Source organism: Malaya genurostris, chromosome 2 (assembly GCF_030247185.1).
Source record: "Malaya genurostris strain Urasoe2022 chromosome 2, Malgen_1.1, whole genome shotgun sequence".
NCBI classification, from domain to species: domain Eukaryota; kingdom Metazoa; phylum Arthropoda; class Insecta; order Diptera; family Culicidae; genus Malaya; species Malaya genurostris.
In genome coordinates this window covers 197080305-197106594 of record NC_080571.1, presented here as the reverse complement: position 1 = coordinate 197106594, position 26290 = coordinate 197080305, and the positions used below count along the sequence as shown (strand labels likewise).

The 26290-nt window shown below is 35.8% G+C and overlaps 1 protein-coding gene across 1 annotated transcript; it reads right to left on the bottom strand.

Annotated features, from left to right (window-relative positions):
* Positions 1-8541: 8541 nt before the first annotated feature.
* Positions 8542-25474, bottom strand: LOC131426899 (Bardet-Biedl syndrome 2 protein homolog). Its single transcript, XM_058589658.1, has 11 exons — positions 25349-25474; positions 25053-25236; positions 24876-24995; positions 24303-24412; positions 23839-24244; positions 23225-23776; positions 16873-16973; positions 16599-16811; positions 16289-16452; positions 9573-9721; positions 8542-8820 (listed from the first exon to the last, which is right to left on the bottom strand). Exons 1-11 carry the CDS (start codon positions 25472-25474, stop codon positions 8720-8722), a joined length of 2226 nt encoding a protein of 741 aa, XP_058445641.1. The 3' UTR covers positions 8542-8719.
* Between the last annotated feature and the right edge of the window lie 816 nt (positions 25475-26290).

Genomic DNA, 26290 nt, shown 5'->3' with positions numbered 1-26290 from the left:
TACTCCTAATACTAAAATATGGTATTTCTAGAGTTCACTCACATTCATAATTTTCAAGATCAAGCTGTCTATAATGTATTGTTGAAAAGCTCTCTGACCGAAAAATGTTTACACCACAAGCATTACATTAATTCACTCACATAACCTTGAAAAAAACAGCACAGGTGAGAGTTGCAATAAACCAACCCTAAAATAATTTTGTTTTCTTATCAATGCTTTCACATTCTTTTCATATTTTTCAAGCTGATAACGTTTGCAAACACGCTACAGAAGCGACTACTGCTAGCGGTTTACGCGTGTGCATTCACGTACACACAAAAACTGTAATGGAATATTCAACCTAAATTATGATATAATACAATACATTCATACCAAACTTCACTTCACTAGAGAAGTTTGTTTTTTAATTCTCGCATAGATGGAATAAAGTTCTATGTTTAACCCTTTTAAGAAATATAGTTTTATTTACCAGTGTGTAACATGTTTTCAACTATTAAATAAATCTTCAGAGGCGTGAAAGAAAAATATTACAATATTTTTTGAGATAATGATAATAACTAAATACTTTAAAGGCTATGCGAAAAATTAACGTTGTGTTTGATTAATTGATTCCATATTTATTTGCATTCATTATATATACTTTGTAGTATGTACCTACCGAAATATGATCCGTGCCGGTAATACGAGTCATTACAGATAAGTAATTATCTCACTTTCAAGGTACTTGACGTGTGGCGACCAGTGCCAATTCTACTTTTTAATGGGCCCGTGGGGACAAAATTTATTTGTTGACCCCATAAAATATTGATTCCTGTTCGGGCAAGTTACATAGATAACTAAGCTGACCATCTGACAGACCCAGACTTTGTTTTAGAAAATAACTTAGTGCTAAAAGTAAATATATATAGAATATCGACAAATCTACTTAACTTTTTTTCTCGAAAATAATGCATCAATGTTATCTTCAGGCATACATGTGTACATTCCCTTAATATCATCGTCGTAGATTGCACCGGCCTCAACAAGTAGGAACTGTAAGCGAAGGCGAAGAGCTAACTACATTGCGGCAACCATCATTAGAAAATTGGGAATCTTTGAGTGAATGAATAATCGAAGTTCAAATAGTAGTTACAATTCCATAGCACAACTAGGAAAATAGTTTCAATCGCTGAGCGTGTTAACCGTGCAAGGCTAGATTCTAGGCATGTGTAATTTTGCACATCGTGCAGCCATTCCGCCTTAAATAATCTATGTAAAAAAAACCCCGGTACTAGAGATAGTAAAGCGAACCGGAACTTTCATACCAATCTAATAAAACGGCGATTTTGTTTTGTTTCCGACTTTGAATCCTAACGTCCTCTAGCTAGTGCGGACGCACATCTCAATTAGATATTTTTAAATGTAAATGGAAGGATTCTTAGCGTCAGTAGGATTGCATGCAATGATTCTGTACGCTATATGAATCGGCTGCGAAGTCTGCTGAAACAGAAAGGCCAAATTCCACTTAAATGTACTTTTGATGTACTTTTTCTACATACACTCAACTAACTTAAAAAAATAAACCAGCAAATAGCTGTTGCTATATCAGTGAGACTTGGGTTTAATCATTAATTTTTGACATTCTTGAAATGTTTTAATATGACAAAATACAAAGAAAAACTAAGGTTTGCTCGAAAGTGCTAGACCCTACGCGCTTCCCAGAAAAATAAATTATCCTTCGATTTTATAGACAATAAACTTTAACCGTGTTTTTCTCGAAAGCAGGTTTCGAGAGTCCGTATGATGATGGCATCATTCGAAAACTACTTCACCATTTTTTTTTCAAATTTTACACACATGTAAAATACCAAACCCCAACATTCTCCTTTTCGTTGTTTGTTACTTTGAGAAGGGTTTACAGCTACAAAATGGCAGTTTTTTCGTGAAAAATTGCATTTTTGACTATAAACAACCACCAAAAATCCAAAAAATTAAAAATAAGAAGTCAAACAAAAACGTTGGGGTCTAGCAATACATATACTTAAACTATGCTGCTTTGTTTTGTTGACTTCTGATTAGTCTGCGCTGAGATACAGTGGTCACCACAAATCATGATTTCTAAGAAGCTTCCTCAAAAATACTTCTTCACCGGCTTATGTCTCAATATTTTTCCACGAAAAAATACGGAAGAAGCTTTATACTATGCAAAACATTTGAAATTATTTTGTTGAACGATAGCTTCGCAAAAATACTTTTTTTTCCATCTGTTAGACCCTTTGAATGATGATGAGAAAGTTTTCAGTCGAAAAAGAAGGCGATGTTCACAGTTTTCATTGAGGGTGTTGAATTCCTTCCTCAAGGCCAGACCTTCAACAAGGAGTATGGGCTTTATCAGACGTTTGCGTGAAGAAATCTGCTGAAAAAGACCAGATTTGTCGGAAAACAAATCCTGGATCTTGCACCACGATAACGCACTGTCACACAATGCCATCATTATCGGTGAACATTTGACTAGAAACGAACCGAATACTATTCAGGAACAAGGGTGGCAAAAACTCGCTCATAAGATTCGATTTTTTCTATTCACTCAAAATAAAAACAGTTACTCATCGCTGATCTAAACGAACACACTCACCTATACAGAGCGCCACTGACATCAAATTATGATGGTACTGATGGTTCTCAGTTTTGATTTCATAGCATTTAACTCTCATTTCTAGTTTTAAAAAGTTAGTACTGATTTTGGCATCACCGTACCGAGCTACACCGGTGAGTGTATGCTTAAACCACAGAGCTGCCAACACAACCCAGATTTTCGGTTTTTCTGGTACTCAAAACGAGCACGAGCATTAATGTACGAAAATAAAAGTCGAACCGTAGCGTGATGTATACCATAAACGATTGAATTTCATGTCTCGAGCTAAACACAACTGGCTACTGTGCCGAATGCATTTTCCAGCATACGAGAACATGTGTTGAGATTTGGTCATAAGAATCTGATTCAATGTGTTGATGTACAAACACATCAAATCACAACTCACAAATCGTCTCTCAGTGGGTTCTAATATTTGATGTGCACTCAGCGCTCATCTGCTGATTGCTTGACACTACGATTTTGAGACGATGTTTTCTCTACACAAATGGTTACCCAGTTACTCAACTCGCTCAGCGATGCTACAGAAACCGATTTGCAGGTGAGCTGAACTCGGTGATGATGAAGTACGGAGTTGATTATTGCCAGCCCTGTTCAGGAACCACCGAATTCACCTGATTTGGCTCGATGCGACTTTTTTTTTCTATTCGGTCAACTCAAGAAACCGGACCGTGTAACGCGTTTCAGCACCCGAGATAAGAATATGGAAAAATCGCAGATGGCTCTTTTGGTCATGCCGAAAACTGAGTATAACAAATGTCAAGCGCTGGCATAAGTATGTTGCAGTCGATGGGGAGTACTTTGAAGGAGACAATATCGATTTTGATGAATAATCTTCGTTTATTCATTCTGAATAAATTCCGGGAACTTTTTAAACAAATATTATGCCACCAAAGGAAATTCATATTGTTATACGGCATTTGAAAGGGCATAGACCGGAGACAATTTTCCCAATATATCAACCTTTTAACTGTCTATCATATTGATGGAGCTAGGGTAGTTCTATTTATTTTAATTTTATTTGATATTTGCAGCAATAGCAAAAATATAAAAAATATGAGTTTTTCAATGATTAATAAATAATTTTTGAGCGAGTTGAAGTGCTTTGGTATTAAAATTTTTAAAAATTTGATAATGTGGAATTTTGATTTCTTCTACAATCGACCATATGTCTCCATTAAACTTCTATTAGAAGAAAACGCAAAGTGATTTGTTCAAACAGTTTTTGTAACTCAATCACTGGACTTAGAAATTGAAGTAATGAAAAGAATGCATAATACAGCTAAAAAAAATTTTTAGCTAAAAGCTAAAGAGCAGGAAGAGCCGGTTTAGATGCTCATAAGTTCATGAACATGTGTACCAAATGACGATATAACTGAACACCAAGTAGAAAATATAACTTGATACTTTAGATTGCAAAAATAGTCGCGAGTATAACACATATGTAAGTCGGGTATAGCATCGAAGAGCTAGGGCGGGTGTCAGTTTTTACGTATTGCTGATGCAAGTGATGAATGAATTTTAAAAGCAAGTTGAATATCACATGATTTTTTATCGAATTTTATTGTTGGAAACAAAATCGTGAAAATTTTGATACAGTGTCAAAAGTAACTGTTTTTATTTTGATAGTGTTTCATGAAATGGTCAAATCGTTTATGATTGTTGCACAGTGGGGTCTCGTACAAGTCAGTTTCCTTTTAACCGACATTTTTTATTACCGGATTCCTGATTATTGGAATACCATATTGAATTTCGAATGATTGGGACTGTGAACGATTATCTCGCTTCTGTCAATAGAACAGTCTTCGGCAAACTTGTAGTTATTTAGAAGCGCAATTTAGTGCCATTTGACAAACAATACCAGGTATACCAGCATGAAGTGAGCGTTAAGATACAAATGTGTCGAATAAACATTTGGTGTGAACTAGCATTAATTATTTGCTTGATTGGAATAACATTTACCAAACATATTCAATATACATCAAGTCATTGAACAAACTAAATCATATGTTTTCATCATGTTAAATTCAATTAATCCAGGTCGATTAGGCAAGAAGGCAGTGTTTGGTGGGGTCTGAAACGTGTGGTGTAACATGAGCTTCTAAGACCTTGTGCAACTGTTAATACTAACCGCTACGAAAAATGACGAGAACGAGACAGAAGACATGACAAAGTAATATTTATATATTCCACAATGCACCTACACACAAAACAAAACCGTTTCAAGATACAATCAAAGCACTTGGCTGGAAGAATCTTCCCTACTCGCCGTATTCACCAGACTTGGCCCCTTTCCGACTACCATTTAGTAGGGGAAGGTGTTCGGTTGCCGGCAGTGTTCGGTTGCCGGCAGTGTTCGGTTGCCGGCAGTGTTCGGTTGCCGGCAGTGTTCGGTTGCCGGCACCCCACCGTAACTTTTGACAGAAAGCAGATAGCGTCATTCCGACAAATGTCATGTGTGTGTAATAATAGCACGTTCTTTTTGTACCGAATACCGAAGCAAACAGACGCTTGTACTTTTTACTGCGCTCAAAACAAATTTTAATTATGTGAAAATCAACACAAAAGTTTTTTCTCACTTTTTTAATAGTTTCATAAATTGAAGAGCATCAATCGGAAAGGTAAGTGGATTGAACATTTATGAGGTGAAATCGATCTATTTCATAATTTTATACCGGATGCTATCAAAATTTTCGCAACCAAAGTTTTTTGTAGTAATTTTCAAAATGTCTACCGATTTCTATTACCGGCACCCCAAGGTGTTCGATTACCGACACTACCACCTCTATTCTGTACTTCGATCGATTCGAAATATTTCGATCGAATGTGCAATTTCCATTCTGCATTCGGTTCGAGTTGGGTATGAACTCGAATATCATTCGTTCGAGTTGTTCAATTTTCGAGCATTACTCGATCGACTTGCGTACGTATTACTTCTGTTCGGTTTAGAATCGTTCTAATTTGTTTATACAAGTGTGACGGTTTCGTTTATTAAAAAAATCAATAATATAAATAATATAGAACGTGTAAGTAGTGTTGACAGCTTTGATGGTTAGTGTTCGAAATTTCAAGTGTTCCCGAACGAGAGTCGATCGACTCATACGAACGGAATAAAGAATGAAAAATTCGAAATCGAACGAAAGTGTAGATTCGTTCGTATCACAAATCCGTCGGATTGCAGAATCGGGGTGTACATTCTTTTCAACAAATTGTGAAAAATTGTCAGTGATATGCAGTGATGCCAAATCTGCAATTTTTTCTGTAAATTATCAAATTTCGTAATTAATCAGCAAACCTTTTTTCGCCTAAAGACTGTTTGCAGACTTTTGAAACTTCGATTGTTTGCCGACATTCGTTAGAATTTACAGACTTTTGAAAATTGGCGCGATCTTTTTGTTTTTACTAGATAAACTTATTGTACTAACTGGCATCTCTGGTAAGGTGCAACACGTGGACAAATTGACAGCTTCAAAACATCCGTCATATAAGTAAAAACTTTGGTTCTCTGGTTCTATTAGCCATGGCGATTTCAAACAAATCGTCAAAGTCGAGGAAAATGAACTTCAATGCACTGATAAATGCCATTAATTAATTAATTCGGCTGCAGTAACGTGATCAATGCCTCGAAGCCGGTGGAAGGCCGTCCAAATCAGTTTTTACTTATAATTTTCCATTTTCAGAGAATTTTTTTTTGGGTGTCGGTAATCGAACACCTTTTTCGAAACGGCCAAAAAATATCACTTTACTAAATTGATAATAAAGTTTTCCCAATCAAATAAATCAACTTAGTTGCTTGATCAATTGATAGCTAGGGGCTTTAGCTTTCCATTGATGTATATATGTCCGCATAATGTGCACTTAGTAAAAGTTATAAGCTTATAATAAAAAGGTGCCGGTAACCGAACACTCTCCTTTATGTTTCATTTTTACAACAAAACGCCTACTTTATCGATATATCTAGTAAGTTAAAAACTGCTTCACCTGGGGTGCCTTGAAAAATGCATGAAATTATTCATTTACTTTCTATATACAAAATAATTCGAGCAAAAAGTATCACAAAAATTATTGCGTTTGAAAAAATACGGGTTTTAAGCAAGTTAGCAAGTTACTCCAAGTTTGTCAAAAGGTGAAAGCATTGACTCGGAATCACTTCATCAGATGGAGGTAGTGTGATTGAATACATATATTAAATATCAAATTCATGCTCTTATTAAAAAACTTTGGGATGTTAAGGTCTACATTATGAATAACATGTTAGTTGAAAGCTCATACACCAAATGACGCTACGATAGAAATTAGATTACGATTATGAAAAGGATTCTTCTAGAAGATGTTTTAGGGTTCCAATATGTGTTAAATGCTTGATAAAATAGTTCTTATGGTTATTGTGTATCCTAGATGACGCTAGCGTGTTTGAACGTTTTTGAACAGTTGAACGAAGATTGACTTATTGAAAACGTAATTCTCAGGGACACTAGTAAGCTATTGAAGTATTATAATAATTTAGGAGAATTGTAATAAAATGTCCTTCTTAATCAAAAAAGCCAAATTTTTATATTTACCGATATGTTTTCACTGTAAATGTTGATATTTTGTTGCATTAATTTTGGGAAGCATATTGTTTCATGTTTTAGTAGACACAATGAACATTAAATGATAAAACACATTTTTCAAAGGGGTGCATTGAAAGGTTACTAATTGGTTTTAATTTCGATATTTTATAGCAACCAACCTTGCATAGCAAAATGAATGAATTCTGAATATTTTTATTAAATTCTTTTAAAAAGGAAGGGATATTATGCTCAGGATGGCGCTTTATGCTATTTTCCCTTAGCTATCGACTTCTAAAATACGAGAGACATTAAATTTTCCTGCTTATCGATATCGATTCTTTGTAAATTGTTACAAAATGACGATGATGGTAGATGGCAACTTCCGGTCAGCGATTATTATTCAAAATTCCTAAGAATTCCCGGAGAATAGATGCTGTAAACCGAGTTTTATGAATCATGACTTTCGAATTCAAAATTAAAAAATTATTGGTTATGTGGGCGTTTTCTTTCTCTATATAAATAAATAAATAAGAGTGTATCTCGTATTGCTGGGCATGTCATAAGGATGTCGGACAACAGCCCAGTGAAAATGGTTCATGAATCTAATCCGACTGGTACAAGAAGAAGAGGGACGCAGCGAGCAAGGTAGATCGATCAAGTGGAGGGTGATCTCAGATGCTTCCGTGCCTTAAGTGGCTGGTGACGAGCAGGTATCTCGTAATGAAAACTGAAGCTTTAGCGATTATATATATAAAATGGCAGACTCTGTCAGCTTGGAACGAAATAAATTTTCAGTTCAGCAACGCCATCGCGCGGCATCACATTCAACCTATCATGTCAATTGTATGGATGCACAGTGCTGCTATTTTGGCGCGCATGAATTTGACATTTCTCTCACTTACTTCTATGTACGAGATTCGATACGGACTCACCTGAGGACGACTTGCTCGCAAAAAAGGATGTTGCCAATGATTTGTTCGGGAAATGTGAGAGCTGGATATCTTGTTAATATGATGTCTTTGAAAATGGCTAGATTGAGACTCCCTCCCTGGGCGCAAAGCTATGGAAAACATTTGCTTGAGCACATATAGATAACATTAAAAAGAAGTCTATTGGAGTTTTCGTTCATTAACACAGATTTTAGGGAAATAATATGTATCATATACATCACGAACTCCCTTCTCTTTGTGATATTTTTAATCGATTTTCGAACCACCAATCTAATCTACCAAGAAAAAGCCACACATTTCCTTTTGATTATATAAAACCTGAAATCGGTAAAGTTACATAGAAAAATATTGGTTCTGTAAAATTTGTTTATTTTTCGAAGAAATTAACTAATGATAGAAAATATATTGTACATAACAAAATACTCTACATTACAGATCATACGTAGCTGACGCTCAAAACAAATTGCTATCAAAGGTTTCAACATTTCACAACACTTTAACTATTTCCAGTTTCCTGTAGTGTCTACACACCCACGATCGATTGTGATTCAGCGACTAGCAAGCATGAGTTCGTCGTTTTGCGCCTAGAGCTCGCCCAGTTCAATGATTTTCAGCACGGCCTCGATGTTATTAGTCTTCAATGCATCTTTGAACTTGCTAATGATAGTCGCGGCATACGTTCCGACTGTTAATTAACGATTGGATGAATAACAATGAAACGGGATTGATAAATATGACCGTGAAATGAAGATGCTAATGTAAATTAAATCATCTTGTTCAACTGAGCCAAAATATATTGAAAATTACTTTGAGAATAATTTAAGCATTTTTCGTTTGCCTTCTGTTTTAACATTTTTTTTAATTTTGTGTGAAAGTATTGTCATAAGATTTCGTTATCAACTCATCAATGCTTAGCAGCTTCATCAGTGTAGACTTGCAATTCAGCCACCGTCCTCAAGTGTTATATCTACTTAAGTTAGAAATTGGATTAATCTTCTTTTATTACGCTATTAGTTTCGATGAAGCAATATAAATGAAAAAGAATTTGTTAAGCAACTTGCTGAATAATGCATTTTTCTCAGAAATAAAAAAAAAAGCAAAAAACCGGGCACGAAACCGGGCATCTTTACTGAAACGTTAAAGCAATGAATATTTCCAGTATATTATGAAATGATGAATCAAGTAAAAAGAAATTAGATTCTATTACCAAATAATCTATATTAGGAATAAACATAACTAAAATATTTCAAGTAACACTTTGACGCGCTTGAAATTGCTCTCGAGTTCCAACAATAATGGACATTGTTTGCATATTCAACACGATGTCAGCAAACATAGCTCTGAGCAATTATGGAGAATCGTCAACGGGCGTCACATGAACGAAATGATAAACGCCCTGGTAGAAGGCTGGAATGCGACATGTTGCTTAATACAAACCTCTCAGCTTTGAAGCACTGTATAGTATACTGTGAATACGTTTTAGTGTTAGCTGTACCTCGCCGGTGTTGACCAGTCGTATTTTGTAGCTCTTGACCAGATCTTCATTTGTGTTCATCATCTCGTTGTGATATTTGATAACGTCATCTCTTTTGGAAGATGAAAATAGAATAAATACGTTAGTCAAAGCTCTGATTAATAAACAAAATGTTCAGTGTACAGTAAAATTTCCGAAGTACTACTAAAATTATTCGAACTATATATTTGTTATTTATTTAATCTCTTACGTCACCTAAACAAAGCATGCTTTCAAAATAATTGCACAAAGTTAGGTCAAACAAAACCTAAACAAAGCATGTTTTCAAAATAATTGCACAAAGTTAGGTCAAACATTTCTGTTTATTTATTTTTTTCACGCCAAAATCTAATATCATTACTCTAAATGGCTTATTTATTTTTTAGAGTTAAATAAAAAATAATTATTTAGATTTCTTCGTAATTTTACCATCTGTTGCTAACAGACTAAAAGACTGTTGGCATGGTTTATCGCGGAAATATTTTTTTTTGTTCCAATAATTGAATGAAAGGTTATTCAATGTATCTATCGAGTTGATTCAGATGGTGCAACCTGCATGATTCTCCGCAGACTTATGATAAAATCAACCGAGACTAAAGCAGAACTTAAATCTTAATTATATTTGGAGAATTCTATAACCATGCCATTTGTTTTAGAATAAGGATAATCTCGCATCATGAAACGTTGTCATAAAATCTGTCATTCAAAATATTGAAGTGGTCAAAATATACAATAAATCTCAAATGGTTCTACTGGATACTGTGATCAAAATAAAGAATTTTACGGGTAATAATAGTCTGGAGTGAATTTTCTCAAATGGTTCTACTGGATGAACGCTAGGAAAGAAAAAGTGTTTCCTTGTAGAGTGATCAAAATAAACAATTTCACGGGTAATAATAGTCTGAAGTGTATTTTTTGGCAAGTGTTTACTTGCGCAATTCTAATCTTTTCGCTATACATGAGCGATAAATTCTGATCATTTTCTCACCATACTAACATTGATCCTCTCTTGTGACACCTGCGTTAAGACAGAGAATTCCTCGGTCTCTAGTAAGAACAATTGTTGAGCTATCATTTCTACCATTCCTACTTTGACTTGCACGGGAATAGTCATTTACGTTATAACACATTTATACGTTAAGGATGATTTACTACACCTAAATAAATACAGCTGATTTCTTGATCAATCGAAGGAAACGCGTACACGGTTAACTAAGCTACGTAAGCTAAATTTCTTGAACAATTTTGAATAGAACTATGAGACTTCGTAGACTTTTTTTAACCCTCGCCCTCGTAGACAAAAGCAAAATATATGAGTGAGACCCACTCCTATTTTTGTTGTCTCTAATACCAATTTTTGGGGTATATCAAAAGAGACACCAAAAACTTCAATCCAGCATCCAGCGGGATTAGAGAGTTAATTGAACTGATAATTCCGTTTTAGGGAGTTTTTCTTTCCATTTAATTCCACAGAGACATGACAGCTAATTCAACTGCGTATGTGCATGTTCACAAAAGAACATACACCGATAATTCAATTAGACTGTTTTCTACGTAATGTTCCACATGCAGGGCAGATTATTTGGCAGAACGACATCCCGGATAGAAAGGTACGGGTTTGAGACCTGTCTCATGGATATTTTTTTCGCGTATTTCCATTTCTGGTATTTCTTTTGTCAGTGATTTTCAATATGTTTTCTCTTTGGTTGGTGATGAAAGTTAAACTAAGGCGACTTTACCTTAACAAACAAAGTAACAAATGTACAAAATAATTACAGCCGTTTGCAATATTACAAGACTCGAGCTGAATATAACTTTTTTGCCAATTTTTACACTTCAGGTTCATTATTATACAGTGTTAACTAAATTATGAGAAAACCCATATTATACATAGAGTCTTTTTTAAAAAGCAATTATTTACCAAAGATTGGATCATTTATTTCATTTAAAATTCTAGAATGAACTATATTTTATTAGAATTTACAGTTCATTCTAGAATCTTTTGTTGCACCCTTTTACACTTCTCATATAGAAAGGTTATGCAATCACTGTGAAAACTGACTTTTGAATCGAGGTCCGGAGGGCCGAGTGTCATATACCATTCGATTCAGTTTGACATGTACGTAAAATGTCTGTATATGTGTATATATATTAGGAATTAAATGAAAAATTTTGTAGTCCTATGCAAAGTTTCTGAATTTTATTCAAATCCGACTTCCGGTTCCGGAACTACAGGGTGTGCAAAAAAATGAAAATATGTGCACTAAATTTTCTCGGAGATGGCTGAACCAATTTTAACTATCTTAAATTCAAATGAAAGGTCTTAAAATCCTCTACAAAGTTTCTGAAATTTATTTGAATCTGACTTTCGGTTTTGGAATTACAGGGTAATTAGTGAAAAAAATTCAAATTCAAAATACTTTGTCACTTTCGTCAGAGATGACGTGATCGAGTTTTACAAAATAGATGAACGGTTTTATGGTATCATACAAAAGTTCTCATTTTCAACCATATCCAACTTCCGGTTCCAGAATTACCAGTGATAAAAATGTTATACCGACGCTATAAACCGGCGGAGCGAAAAACAAAAGCATGTCTCAAGTAGGGTCAAAACTATCTATATCGGTTGTCATTGTCAGCAGAAGGCCAAATAAACCGATCCTATTCCGCTTCCAGAAGCACCGGAAATAGTGGTCATATATTCCAAATTTGAATTCACTTTATCGGAGATAGCATGTTCGATTTTCGCAAACGGAGGTTCAAATGAAAGGTTTTATGATCCCAAGAAAAACTCCTCAATTTCTTCCAGATCCTACTTCCGGAATTACAAGATGAATAAAATTCTACCGTCACTCGAGGTGGCGAAGCAAAAAAACGTAAAAATTTTCTAAACAAGTCTTAAAATTATTCCTATCGATAGTCAATTTCAGTAGAAGGCCAAACAAAGCGTGCCTGACTATCCTGGTTTCGCATTCCAGGAGCACCGTAAACAAAACTAGTTGGTGCACAAACAAACTTTTTTGTTTACTTTCAAGAAGTGAAGGAAATTACTTGGAATTGTTATATATATATATATATATATATATATATATATATATATATATATATATATATATATATATATATATATATATATATATATATATATATATATATATATATATATATATATATATATATATATATATATATATATATATATATATATATATATATATATATATATATACGCATGAGTGATATGAGAAAGACATCATTACACTAGGTTCACTAGGTGGATTAAAACACTATTTAAAAAAAAAATTAAAACAGTTTTTTCCAGGAGTAATTGAGTACACGAATCAGATCTGGTTTGGATAAAGGAGCATACTTAGAAACTTCACGTCATAAAGTCCCAAACATTCTTCGCGGATCCCTTTATAACCCTCATAGCTCTTTCATAGAAATAATAATTTCTTAGCAAGAGTCTAATTAATCGAGTATGACCAGGATCTGCAATTTGATTCTGTTATTACAATTTTTGAATTACTTGTCAAGTAACAAACCATTAAGTTATCATAAATTTCCACAAAGAATCCGGTGTACTGTGACATGTTCCCAATCCACATCGGAATGTATATATAACACGTCCTTAAAAATACGTATTCAAGTGTTAATAAAGTTTGCGCCTCCAATTTCCCAAAAAAATACGATATTCAAAATGTGGACAATATCTTGCAATAAATGGTTATCGATTTATTTAAAAAACTTTGAATATTGCATTTTTGACTTGGATTGGCGTTTCAATGCATAGGGCGCCCAGCCTTTCACATATTACTCATATTATCAGAAATATCTTGAACAAACTGCACATTGAATAGAGCAGGAAAGTTTAGTTGAGTAAACTAGCAAAGCCTACAAATCGAAATAGTTAAGAGCCAAAAGCAGAAAAAAAATAATTGTATCGTTTTTCTGTTTTTTACCTTTTTTATAAATATAAAAAATAGGTATAGAATTCGCACAAACTTTAGGAGGGCCGTGTGTTATACACCAATCGATACAGCTCGACGAACTAAGCAAATGTCCGTGTGTGTGTGTGTGTCTGTATGTGTGTTGTCAACTAAGAGGTCGAGATGCCAGAGATGGCTGGACTGATTTTGATCAAACTAGTCGCAAATGAAAGGTCTCCCCGTCACCCAGAACGCTATTTAACGGTTTTGAGATCAGATGTTTACTTTTTTAGTTATACGAAGTTTTATATCAAAATTTTCAGTTTTTTGACAGTATCTGTCACACTTGACCTTGAAAACAGAATATGTTTCCAGACTCAGATTCCGCACGGTGATACCTGTTGGATAGCCATAGATTATTAAAATCCGACATTTTTCCCCTATTCCAGCAGTAGGAGTTTTGAGTGCTGTATTACAAAGCAATGCTTAGGAGCAACGTGAAACACGATTTTTTATACTGTTGCATACAATTGTTTCTAAGTACCAAAAAGACTATGTACACCATACTATTTCAAGAAATTTTGCCTCGGACCGATTTTAGCACGGTTCGTTTTTGGCAACATAATCGTTCGAATATGACATATGTAAACCAGATGATGGCAGCATTTTCGAGTTGAAAGCAATTCCATAATTATATTTATTTAAACTACTTACAGCAATAAATTCTGGAAGAACATAACACCCATATACCATTCGAATCAGTTCGTCGAGATCAGCAAATGCGTGTGTGACAATAATTTCACTCAATTTTCTCGGAAATGACTCAACCGTTTTCTACAAACTCAGATTCATATGAATAGTCGTATGCTCCTACACAAGGTTCATGAATTACGTTTGGATCCGACTTCTGGTTTAGGAACTACAAGATAATATGTGAAACGAAATCAAAATAGTGTTACTCATTTTTCTCGTAGATGGCTGAACCGAACTAAGATTCGAATGAAATCTAGGAACCATAAAATATTAAAATGAAAGGTCTTAAGATCCTATAACATATCTCGCTTTTTAGTCAGATCCAACTTCCGGTTTATGAGATACAGGGTAATTAGTATAAAAATGTCCATTTCGCCCAAATTTATTAGGTTTATCGGGTTTGTAGATTTGGATAGTCGATAACCAAATGAACTTGTCTCAGTTTTTTCGATTCGGGAGGTACTCAACAATTTAATTTGCACTACGATTTTTAAAAGATGTCTACACTGATTTTCAAACAGCTTGAATCAAATGTAAACTATACAGCTCTTGAGGTGGATTTAACTGACTTCGGCTACACCGATTTTAGAATTCCGGTTCCAGTATCGAATCGTTTCTCAAAGCTCAATTGTTTTCTCAAAAAAGTCCAAATCAAATTTCAACTACAAAATTCAAATTAAAGGATTTATGGTCCCATACAAAATTTATGAATTTTATCCGATTCTGGAATTACAGGATGATGAGTTTTTAAAATTCATACCGATATAGAAGATGACACTCCAAAAAAGCTTCAAAGTTGGTCTCAAAACTCTAAAATGGAATTTATTTCGACATCTCATGGAAGGTTCAGTCGATTATTACACGTTTAGATTAAAATTCAATCCGATTTACAGTTTCGACATTACAGGGTAATAAGTGAATAGAACTTTAAATTGCCGTTTGAATATCATTAAAATAATGTCATGCGAACTAAAACACCGAAGAATATTCATGCAAAAAACACATGCGGATTATAAAAAAAAGGTATTATCTCACTGCTAAGTGGATTAAGCACGTTTTTTTAACTATCTCGAAGAAAGTTGGTGAGTTTCGGTTTGGCAAATTCCATCATTATTTTCGGTACTTCTGGAACCACATTATAGCCATTATAGCCGAAGTCGGTTCGTATGGCCTGCTACTTACATGACCTATACATTGGAAAAGTCTTCAGTATCATTTAGTAGAATTTTTTCTTTCGATGCATCTGTGCTCTATACGACGGCTGGGAATTTCAAACACTTTTCTCCCTGTAACTATGAAACCGGAAGTTCGATAAAATCAGTTAAGACTTTTTCGAGAAAAGTAAGCGATTGGATATTTTCAGTGCTTCCGGAACCGCGTTCCGGGGACCGGCATATCCAATGTGAGTTTGTGTGGTTGTTAACTTACCAGACCTGTGAACTAGAAGAATTTATTTACTGTTTCGAGAAGTTAACTTATCTTTACACATTCTTCTATAAACGCAAATTCAAAAATTTGATATTTCTAACATTTTACAATCTTCATAAACTAATTCGAATGGTATATGAAACTCGGGCCTCCGGGCCTCGGTTCTAAAGTCGATTTTAACAGTGACTACATAGCCTTTCTTTATGAAAAGGCAAAGAAATCAAAAAATATAATTTATAAAGATAATCCAGAATTTTGAAACGTGTCGAATAAATGAATTAAAAATCATTTAAACCGAAACTGACAGGTATAGGTCCCATCTACAGTTACCTCATGTTTCCGTATTGAAAACGTGACCAATGTTGAATTGGTAAACATTCCTAGTCTGAATGCGAACGCTGTGCGTAATAATGCAGTACAATTCAACTTGAGCACTCAACTTATCTTGCCCAAGCGTGTTCTCAGGCAGACGTGGCGAGCTGATCTGACCATGAAATCATAAAAAAGGAAAAACTAGACCGCAAACCTACCCATTATAGTACCGGGCATCCTCCGCTCGTATGAGATGACTCTTAACTTGATTTATGTTGTCGATAATTTCAGAATTTATCTGTTTCTCTGTCTCCTGCAAGCCGTGCAATTTTTCGAACAACTGCCTGATTTCTTCGTAAATATCTGGAAAGTAAGCTGAAGACTGAAGGAAAAAACATACAAAATATGTTCAATAGCAAATCCTCCAAATTTACACAAAAAAAAACGGTCGTATACGGAACTGATTTAGTATTGCTGGTACAGAGGTACTTGTGTATTTATCGGGTTGCTTTTATGCCGTTTACTTACATCCATGTTTTCGATGTTCAGAAACTGCACTAAAGACTGAATGAGGTCACCGGCCAATCCAATGTCTTCGGTGTAAAAACGGGTTTTGCCGTCATTGTTGAAATGTAGCCACACGTTTTTGCCGGTGCGCAAACTGATGAGGTTCAGTTTGAGCTCGGTCGCATCTGAGTCCGATGATGTCATATACTCAATGTCTGATGGAAGCAAGAAGTTCTGCATTATGGAAGAAAATACATTACGGATTGCCGAATGTAGCCGTAGTAATTTGACTCACCTGATTGATCCATATGCAAATTCGCTTCAATCGCTCCGTGATTCGAAACTCAACATAACTGTCTCCAGGAGTTTTATTCAACGAAAGAGTGTTAATATAGGCTAAACAATGACAGACACAAAAAATAAATTAAACTGGAACGAATCGCCTTAGGTCTGGTGAGGAAACGTGACTATAATTCAAAACAGATTTAGATGGTAGCGTTACAACTTTAAATCATAACAGCGCTCGGTTATCGATTGTGTGCTAATTATTAAACATGTTTACAAGCACGATAATCACTATTGATGCCGATCCAATACGTGTTAAGTGCTTTTTCATTAAAAGAAATAATTTAATTTCATCGATTTTTATTCCGAACACATTAAGTCTGTAAACCAATTGCTTCAAGCACATTTTTTTATTCTTTTTATTATTATTGTTTGGTTGTCAGTGTAGAATCATCATGTGATCTACGATATCTTTGCAGTAGCTAAATTGGAAAATAATTGAAAAACCCTGCTTCAATCCACCTAGTGGTGTAATGATGCCTCATATTACTAATATGTTCATAAATAGTACGTTCCCCACAGTCGAGCCACTGCAGCCAGCGATCGTCAGCCGTCCCGGTCCTGTGTGCGGAAACGAAAAGGGGGTCTTCTAAACCACCACAAATGGCAAGTACTCATCTGCATTGAACGGTTCTAGCACTGATCCGATCCCCGTTTCCAGCTTCCCATCGCAAGTCCAATCAAGTATTTCTAATCTGCAGATTTACTACCAAAATGTCGGTGGTATGAACTCATGTGTCGACGAGTATTTGTTAGCAAGCTCATTATCATTGACATTATCGCTCTTACCGAAACTTGGTATTCGTGTCAAGCAATTGTGGATCAGTGTCAAGCTCGCCGAGTTCACACTCTTCCTCTGCGTAGTCTATCTGATCGATGTCGCGATCTTGCTCTAATCAATGCTCACCTAGAGCCCCCTCATGATTATTTTTTTTCAACTCACGCGCGTCCTATCGACGAAATTTTAATCGTCGGAGACTTCAATATTCCCGGAATCAAATGGCGAGGAACTTCCGATGGGTTCTTTTTCGCTGATCCGACGCTTTCAACATTCCATGTTGGCATTACGACCTTGCTCGACGGTTATAGTGTCAACTTACTTCGTCAATCGAATCCTGTTGCCAACGAAAACGACCGAATGCTGGATCTATGCTTCTCGAGCAGAGCAGATGTTGCACCTATAATTAGTGCCTCACCGTTTCCTTTGGTCAAATCTGTTCGACATTACCCGCCACTTCATATTGTGCTCAACTCTAATCTTCCACCAGATGGCTACAACACGACCGACATCATCAGCTATAATTTTAATAAAGCTGACTACAATAAAATGACCGACTTTCTAATACATATTGACTGGGAGGAAATTCTCGACAATGAGGATGTCAACGCTGCTGTACAAACGTTCTCTAACGTCATGAGCTACGCGATTGACTTCTTTGTACCAAAACGATCCAAACGGCTGTCCCTGCATCCACCATGGCAGACCACCGTAGTGAGACAACTGAAAACGACTAAAAGAGCCGCCCTAAAACGGTATTCAAAACATGGAGGATACGCACTGCGTAATCAATATGTGCAGATCAATCAATTATACAAGCAAACTGTCAAGCGTTGTCATGTCAACTACTTGAAAAATGTACAACAGAAATTGAAATCCAATCCGAAGTCTTTTTGGAAACACGTGAACGAGCAAAGGAAGGAGTCGGAGTTACCTTCTATAATGAAGTTTGGAGAGTTTACTGGTTCGTGTAAGCGGGAAATCTGCCAGCTTTTTTCGGAAAAATTTTCTCGTGCCTTTACAAACGAAACCTTAAGCCCGCAACAAATTACACACGCCGCGCTTAACGTTCCAGAATCTAATAATTCTTTAAATCTCATTCATATTGACGAGGATTCGATTCGGACGGCAATCGCTTGCATGAAGTCGTCTACCTCATCTGGCCCTGACGGCTTACCGGCAGTTATATTGAAAAATTGCTCGACTGGTGTAATTGCTCCCCTTTGTCGACTATTTCGGATGTCATTCTCTAAAGAAGTTTTTCCCAACTTATGGAAATCTTCTTTTATGTTCCCAGTGTATAAGAACGGTGACAAAAAAGACGTGAACAATTACCGTGGCATCACATCGCTTAGTGCAGTTCCTAAACTGTTTGAAAAGGTTATTCTGGCACCGATTTTCAACCACTGCAAGCAATATATTGTTGACACTCAACATGGTTTTATGCCTAAGCTCTCCACAACCACCAACCTATTGTCATTCATGTGCTACGTGACTGATGGTATGTCAAAAGGTTTACAAACAGACGCTATTTACACCGATCTCTCTTCTGCCTTTAATATAATAAACCACAATATAACAATTGCTAAATTGGAAAGACTTAGATTCGGCTCTAACATCCTTCGATGGCTGCAGTCATATCTTATAGATCGTCGTTTAGCAGTGAAAATCGGCGATCACGTTTCCAATGAGTTTATCACTTCGTCCGGAATTCTGCAGGGTAGCCATCTCGGGCCTTTAATATTTTTACTGTATTTCAACGACGTCAACTTTACTCTAGGGGGCCCTCGTCTATCGTTTGCCGATGACGTTAAGATCTACTATTACATTCGAAGCCCAGTAGATGCAGGTTTTCTTCAACGACAGTTGTTGAGCTTCGCCGAGTGGTGTAATGTAAACCGTATGAAATTGAATCCTGACAAATGCTCAACCATCACGTTCTCGAAGAAGAAAGAGCCATTTCATTTTGGTTACTTTCTGGAAGGATCCCCGATAGTCATAACGACATGTGTTAAAGACCTTGGTGCCTTTCTCGATGAGCAACTGACATTCAAGCAACATATCAGCTATATCGTTTCTAAAGCTTCTCGCATCCTAGGATGGCTAAACATTTTACAGATGTGCACTGTTTAAAATCTCTGTTTTGCTCGCTTGTTCGTTCATCCCTGGAGTACTGATCTGTCGTTTGGAACCCTCACTACATAAACGGAGCTCATAGAATCGAATCGATACAACGCAGATTCATTCGCTTCGCTCTACGGCGCTTACCGTGGAACAATCCTCACCAACTACCAAGCTACGAAAGTCGCGGGTTATTAATCGGTCTCGATACACTACAAGTTCGTCGAGATGTTGCACGTGCTTTATCGATAGCAGATGTTTTGACCGATAGGATTGACTGCCCTGCTTTGCTCCGCGAAATTAATATCAACGTCCGACCCCGGGCTCTTCGCAATAGTGCATTTCTTCGATTTCCTTTACGACGAACTAACTACGGTTCTAATAATGCTATTATTGGCTTGCAGAGGTCATTCAATCGCGTTTCATCAGGATTTGACTTCAGTTTTATCTGAACGAATTTTTAACACGCAGTAGGATATTTCGAAATTTTTTATATATTACTAGAAAGTATCATTAGGACCATATTGTGTCTGTTGATTATACCTAAATAAATAAATAAGTGATTCTTTAAAAATCTAATAAGAAAAGAAAATAAGAAAGTTCATTATGGTATAAAATAGGATAACAGTATTGAGCCAAAGGAACCAGAAGTCCGATCCGAATGAAGTTCAAGGGTTTGTATCATAATCTAAGTTATTCATTTGAATCTTAGTTTTCGAAAGTCGGCTCAGCTATCTCTGAGAAATCGTAGTGATTCGATGAAATTTTGGAATTTTATATACCATTTCAAGACCTTTCAGTTTGATCTAACTTTGTGAAAATCGGTTCTGCCAGCTCTGAGAAAAGTTAGTTCACACTTTCTTATCTTTTCACATATCACCCTGTAAGCGGACTTAAATAAAATTCAGGAATTTCTGAAGCGGATTTAAATAAAATTCAGTAATCTTTTACGGAACTACAAGACCTTTCGTTTGAATCTAAGTTTGTGAAAATCGGTTAAGCCATCTCTGAGAAAAGTTAGTGTAAATATTGAAAAAAAAATTTTTTAGGATTACACCAGATCTGAACGTTTCATGCATTTCTAAGATATTTGAAAACAAAAATAAATTTTCTTGCATTTTACTGCTTTTTTCTACACGGATTTCCGAAGTTACGCGTTTTTTGCCTTTCTCATATAGAAAGGTTATGCAATCACTTGAAAAACCGACTAGCGAAAATTGGCCCGGAGGGCCATGTGGCATATACCATTCGACTCAGTTCATCGATCTGAGCAATGTTTGTGAGTGTATGCATGTGTGTGTATGTGTCAAATAATCTCACTAGTTTTGCTCGGAGATGGCTGAACCGATTTTGAAAAACTTAGATTCAAATGAAAGGTCTTCCAATCCCATACGGAATTCCTGAATTTCATCCGGATCCGAAGTTATAGGGTAAAGTGTGTTCAATATTGTACACCGTCACTTAAACCGGCAAAACAAAAAACGTAAAAAATTTTCTAAACTGGTCTTAAAACTACACAAATCGATAGTCATTATCAGTAGGCAACTAAACAAACCGATTCCGGCTATCCTGGTTCCCGGTATCCGGTTCCGGAAGTACCGGAAATAGTGATCATATATACCAAAATGGATCTCACTAACTTTTCTCAGTGATGGTTTGACCGATTTCCACAAACTTAGATTCAAATGAAAGGTCTTCTGGTCCCATACGGAATTCCTGAATTTCATCCGGATCCGATTCCCGGTTCCGGAGTTATAGGGTAAAGTGTGTTCAATATTGTACACCGTCACTTAAAATATTTTCGGATGCAACAAACATTTAAATCGTAATTTAGAGTGCGTACTAGAAGAGTTTGTGTGTCATGTTAGTTAGTAGCCGTACGAACCGACTTTGATTATACCGGTTCTCGGGTTCCGGTGCCAGAAGTGCATATAATAGTGAACCCATTTCGTTTTCTTAAGGATGACTTACGCAATCAAAGCACTATTTTACTCTGTATGTTATGCATAAACAATCTTTTGGTTTCTTTCAAAAATCGAAGAGAAAAATTTTGAGTAGAATACCACAATATTATATGTACATGAGAAAGGCATCATTACACCACCAGGTGGATTAAAACCGGTTTGCACGCGAATTTCCGAAGTTACGCGGATTCTTTTGCACGTTTTTTTTTGCGCGAAAAAGAGACTTTAGTGCACAATATTATTTCACCTTACAGGGTGAATTACAGTTCCGAAACCGAAAGTCGAATTCGAATATAATTCAGGAACGTTGGACCTGAAGACCTTTCATTTGAACCTAAGTTTTGAAAATCGGTTGAGCCATCCATACACACATACCGACGTTTACTGACTTCGACGAACTGATTCCGGATGGTATATAATACTCCGCTTTTCGGGCCAAGGCTCGAAGATCGGGTTTCACCGTGATTGAATAAACTTTCTATGCAAAGCCAAAAAGAAACAATATCATTCAAGTCCAACATTCAGAATTCCTAGATAAATACGTTAAAAATCACTTGCACTGTGATTTGATAGTTAAGACTCCGAAACGTCGGTACTAGAATTTTAGAGTAACTGGAATAATAGCATGATTTTTATTGTATTTTTATCTGGATCTTTACAAGGTATTCAGGAAGGAATTCGCTTAAGACTGTTATACTAATTCGTGGTTTATCAGTGGTACGAACACACAATGCCATCGTTATCAGTGAACATTTGGCTAAAAACGAAACGAATACTATTTAGTAACCACCGAATTCACCTGATTTGGCTCCCTGCGACTTTTTTCTATTCGGTCGACTTAAGAAACCGCTTCGTGAAACGCGTTTTAGCACCCTAGATTAGATCATTGAAATATCGCAGATGACTCTGATAGCCATACAGAAAACTGAATATAAAAAATGTTTCAAGGATTGGATCAAGCGGCATAAGTAGGTCGCAGTCGATGAGGAGGGAACAATATGAATTTTGATGAATAATCTTGTATTTTTAGTTTTCTGAATAAATTTCGGGAACTTTTTGATCAAGGTAGTAAAAAAACAATGAATTTTAAATTTTGAGGCGAGGTTCCTAATTTGTATAGCTAGTACGTAAACGAAGGATTTCGCAAAAAAAAAATCTGACGAATTGTGTAGTTTTGCCGGCAGAATCGAAACGGTTTTTTTGCGGAACATATTGTTCCAGTTGGCTGAAGGCAAGTGAAAGTTATCGTATAAATTATTTCCCAAATATGAGAGCTATAAATTAAGGGGAAAAAAGTAACCCTCGTCGTACCAAAGATTCATATACACACTTAGCTTCAGATAATGCCAAATTAAAGTATGTTCAATACCAAATCTTGCTGATATCGCTTGGAACTATAAAGTTCACTTGAATACATAAGAATTAATTGTAATACTTACAGATACTTTTCGGTGAACCGGTTAAATTTTGCGGTATAGTATACATAGCAAATTTAGGCAGTTGACGGGTAAGCTCAAATACGTGAAACTGCACGGATGTTGGATAACCAACAAAGGCTTTTATATGGATATCCTGGGCGTTATCTTTAATCGTTTTCAGTGGAATCAATATCCTCGATACATCTTTCGTCAAGTGAGCAATCAATGTTTCTTCCTTGAACAATTGATCGGCAAAAATCAGTACCGCACGTATCGTGGTGGCGTTGTTAGTGGACACCGTAATATCAATATTCATGTCTGTACTATCGTAACTTGTTGAGATGCCTATTTGTAGTCGGGTGTTGGATGGAATGATACCAACGTTATCTGGAATACTTTGTACCAACTGAGAATCACTGCTATTCAAAATTTCTTTATTATATTTCATATTATTCTCATAATGCTTCAATTCCAATAATAATTTCTGTTTCTGAGTTAAAAGACTGCTGATTTCTTCGTCGTTCAGATTGTGTAGGTTCAGTAGATTTACAGTCGGAGTGGAATAACCACGAACTGAAACAAATATACAATATCAAATGAAATCATTTGCTACGTATATGGTAATGCGACCCTACTTTCACCATCTGCTGTAACGATCACTAAATCGAGAACACCGATTCCACGATAGTCGTTGGTTGCAATCCCACACACGAAATCATTTAATTTCATTTTGAATAGCACATCCCCATTTCGGGTATCACGAACGTCGATTTTGCCATTTTTCCACCCGGCTATGATTTGCTTATTCTCGCAACCTAGTACATCATAAACGGTCATTGCTGTTACTCTGGTCTTCGATTTGATTCTCCACATACGAACAGTTCCATCGAAAACGCCAATAGTGCCATTTTTGACACTGTACATGAACTGGTTTTGGTTGATCATTAACAAATTTTGGATCTCGTTACCTTCGGTGAATTCATGCAATAATGCATCTTTCTTATAGATTTTAATACAACCGTCGTCTGTGCCTACAATAAGCTAATTTCATGAAGTTAATGGAGTAAAAGTTTCTTATTATAAGAACTATCATCCGAACCTCATTTTGACCATCTTTATCAACGTCCATCAACAGTAAGGAATTAATTCCTCCAACGGTAATCAACCAAAAGATTTCATTGCCTACCGGATTGAAACCTTTAACGACAGCTATACAAAAAAAATATTGAAGTCTTACTTATCTACTTTGTTCAATGAATTCAATTAACTTCAATAGTATACATCCTAAATATGCTGATAAAATGAGTAAGTAAAGTGAACGAGCTCGAGTTAATATTATACAATTTCATAAAAGTAGTAAGCTCGTCATTTTCATGACAAATTATGCCCTTAAAAGGCTTCTTACTCATATTTTTCTTGAACTTTAATTTAATTTCGACAACAGCTACGGTTTGCAAATCTTTTTATCGTATTTTTTTTTCAATTGCCTCGGAAGTGGCCTAACCGCAACTGTTGGCGCTTATTGCTTGGGACGCATGGACTAAAAATAACGAAATTAAATCAAATCACCGTAATATAATATAAGGGTTACAGATCAAATAACTTTGATATCACTGCTCTGAAGTGTCATAGTAAAGTCAGTCTACGGAAAAAAAAGCAAAAACTCACATACCATTCCCTCCAACAATCAAAGTTATACCAGGAAAGTTTGCGAATGTTCCTATCAAAATCGAACGTACTCCTTCAGGAAAATCCCTTTGAAATAGATTATAATTTTCATCAACATGATAAACTGGAAATAATTACTTATGAAAAAAAGATGTCTCTTTGAACTAAATGATCAATTCACCGAGAAAATGCGAAGCACTTCCAATCACCAGCACATCGCGTTCATCGTCACCTTTCAATTTTCCAGCTACGATCCCTCGAATGGGGAAGTTCATATTCAACATTGCGATATCGTTCTTGATTTCTGACACAGAAAGTTTCGAGTTTTGCAGCCCATAGCGCTTATGCGGTGTATGAATCAATATCTGTTATAAAGGAAAAGGAAACAAAATTGTATTTTCAATGAAACCTTCTGAATCCCTAAATAAAACTCTTGCATAGTCGAGCATGATTCTTCTGTGCCCCTCAATAGTTTACCTTATCCGCATTCGTCACTACGGTCAGACACGAATGAATTCCATCATACTTGCCACAAGTTACTAGCTTTTCAAATACTTTGTAGTTAAGAGAAAAAGAAAAAACCGGTTTTATGGAAATGTCCATTTTTGGAAAATCAAGGTTTTAGCTCAAGCAGAAAAACATAAAAACGTGTATCGTTATTTGGCTAACTACAACAATTTTGGAATCAGAGCAATTATTAAGATACAGTAGTGTTTGCGAGTAAATTCGTGCCATGGAAACTATTTTCGAATGGCGGATCATGCGTGTTGCGGCTGAAGCACGTGGTAGAAATGCTACTGGCATAATTACAATCGCGCTTCTGTTGTCCGTCCAACTCACATATCGCTATTGCTTAATAATGCTATCAAAATTCCATCATCGGTTTGAATATTTGTAACCTTTAACAAAAATGTAACAATGTAACAGTTTCAATGAAAAGGCTACCAAAAGAAACATATAAAGGTAACTATTTACTGAACAGTTAACCGAATAATGATTACCATGTAACCGTTCAACATTGCGTCCTTATCATAAATTAGTCTTGCTGCCTTCTATCTGCTATGAGTATTATGAGTATTTTGTATTACTTATGTTTAGGATCTAAAGTCATAGTATGCTTCTTAGTCGATGTACGTTGGTGATTATTGTACAACTACTGTCATAGAAAACAGATTTATAGACTGAAACATTGTGTAAATTTTATTCTTCTTCATCGTGTTTTTCATGTTTTTCACTGGCTTCTTCATTGTTCTTCTTCGTCTTCTTTGAGGTAGAACTAGCGAAGTACAGCCTTGATACTACATTGCTGGTGTGGAATTCAATCATTCTGTTTCAGACTTCGCAGCCGATTCTTAACGTATAGAAATGTTGGTTGTATCAAGAAAAATTGGTAGAATCAAATCAGAAATGTTGTCACTA

What these genes read in the sequence shown, in the direction of transcription:
- LOC131426899 (XM_058589658.1), bottom strand. Translation starts at nt 25,474, where the DNA reads ATGGACATTTCCATAAAACCGGTTTTTTCTTTTTCTCTTAACTACAAA. An exon ending in ATAAAGATGGTCAAAATGAG is followed by an intron (nt 24,245 to 24,302) that starts GTTCGGATGATA and finishes TCATGAAATTAG; the next exon opens with CTTATTGTAGGCACAGACGA. An exon ending in TGAACATCGAAAACATGGAT is followed by an intron (nt 16,453 to 16,598) that starts GTAAGTAAACGG and finishes TTTTTCCTTCAG; the next exon opens with TCTTCAGCTTACTTTCCAGA.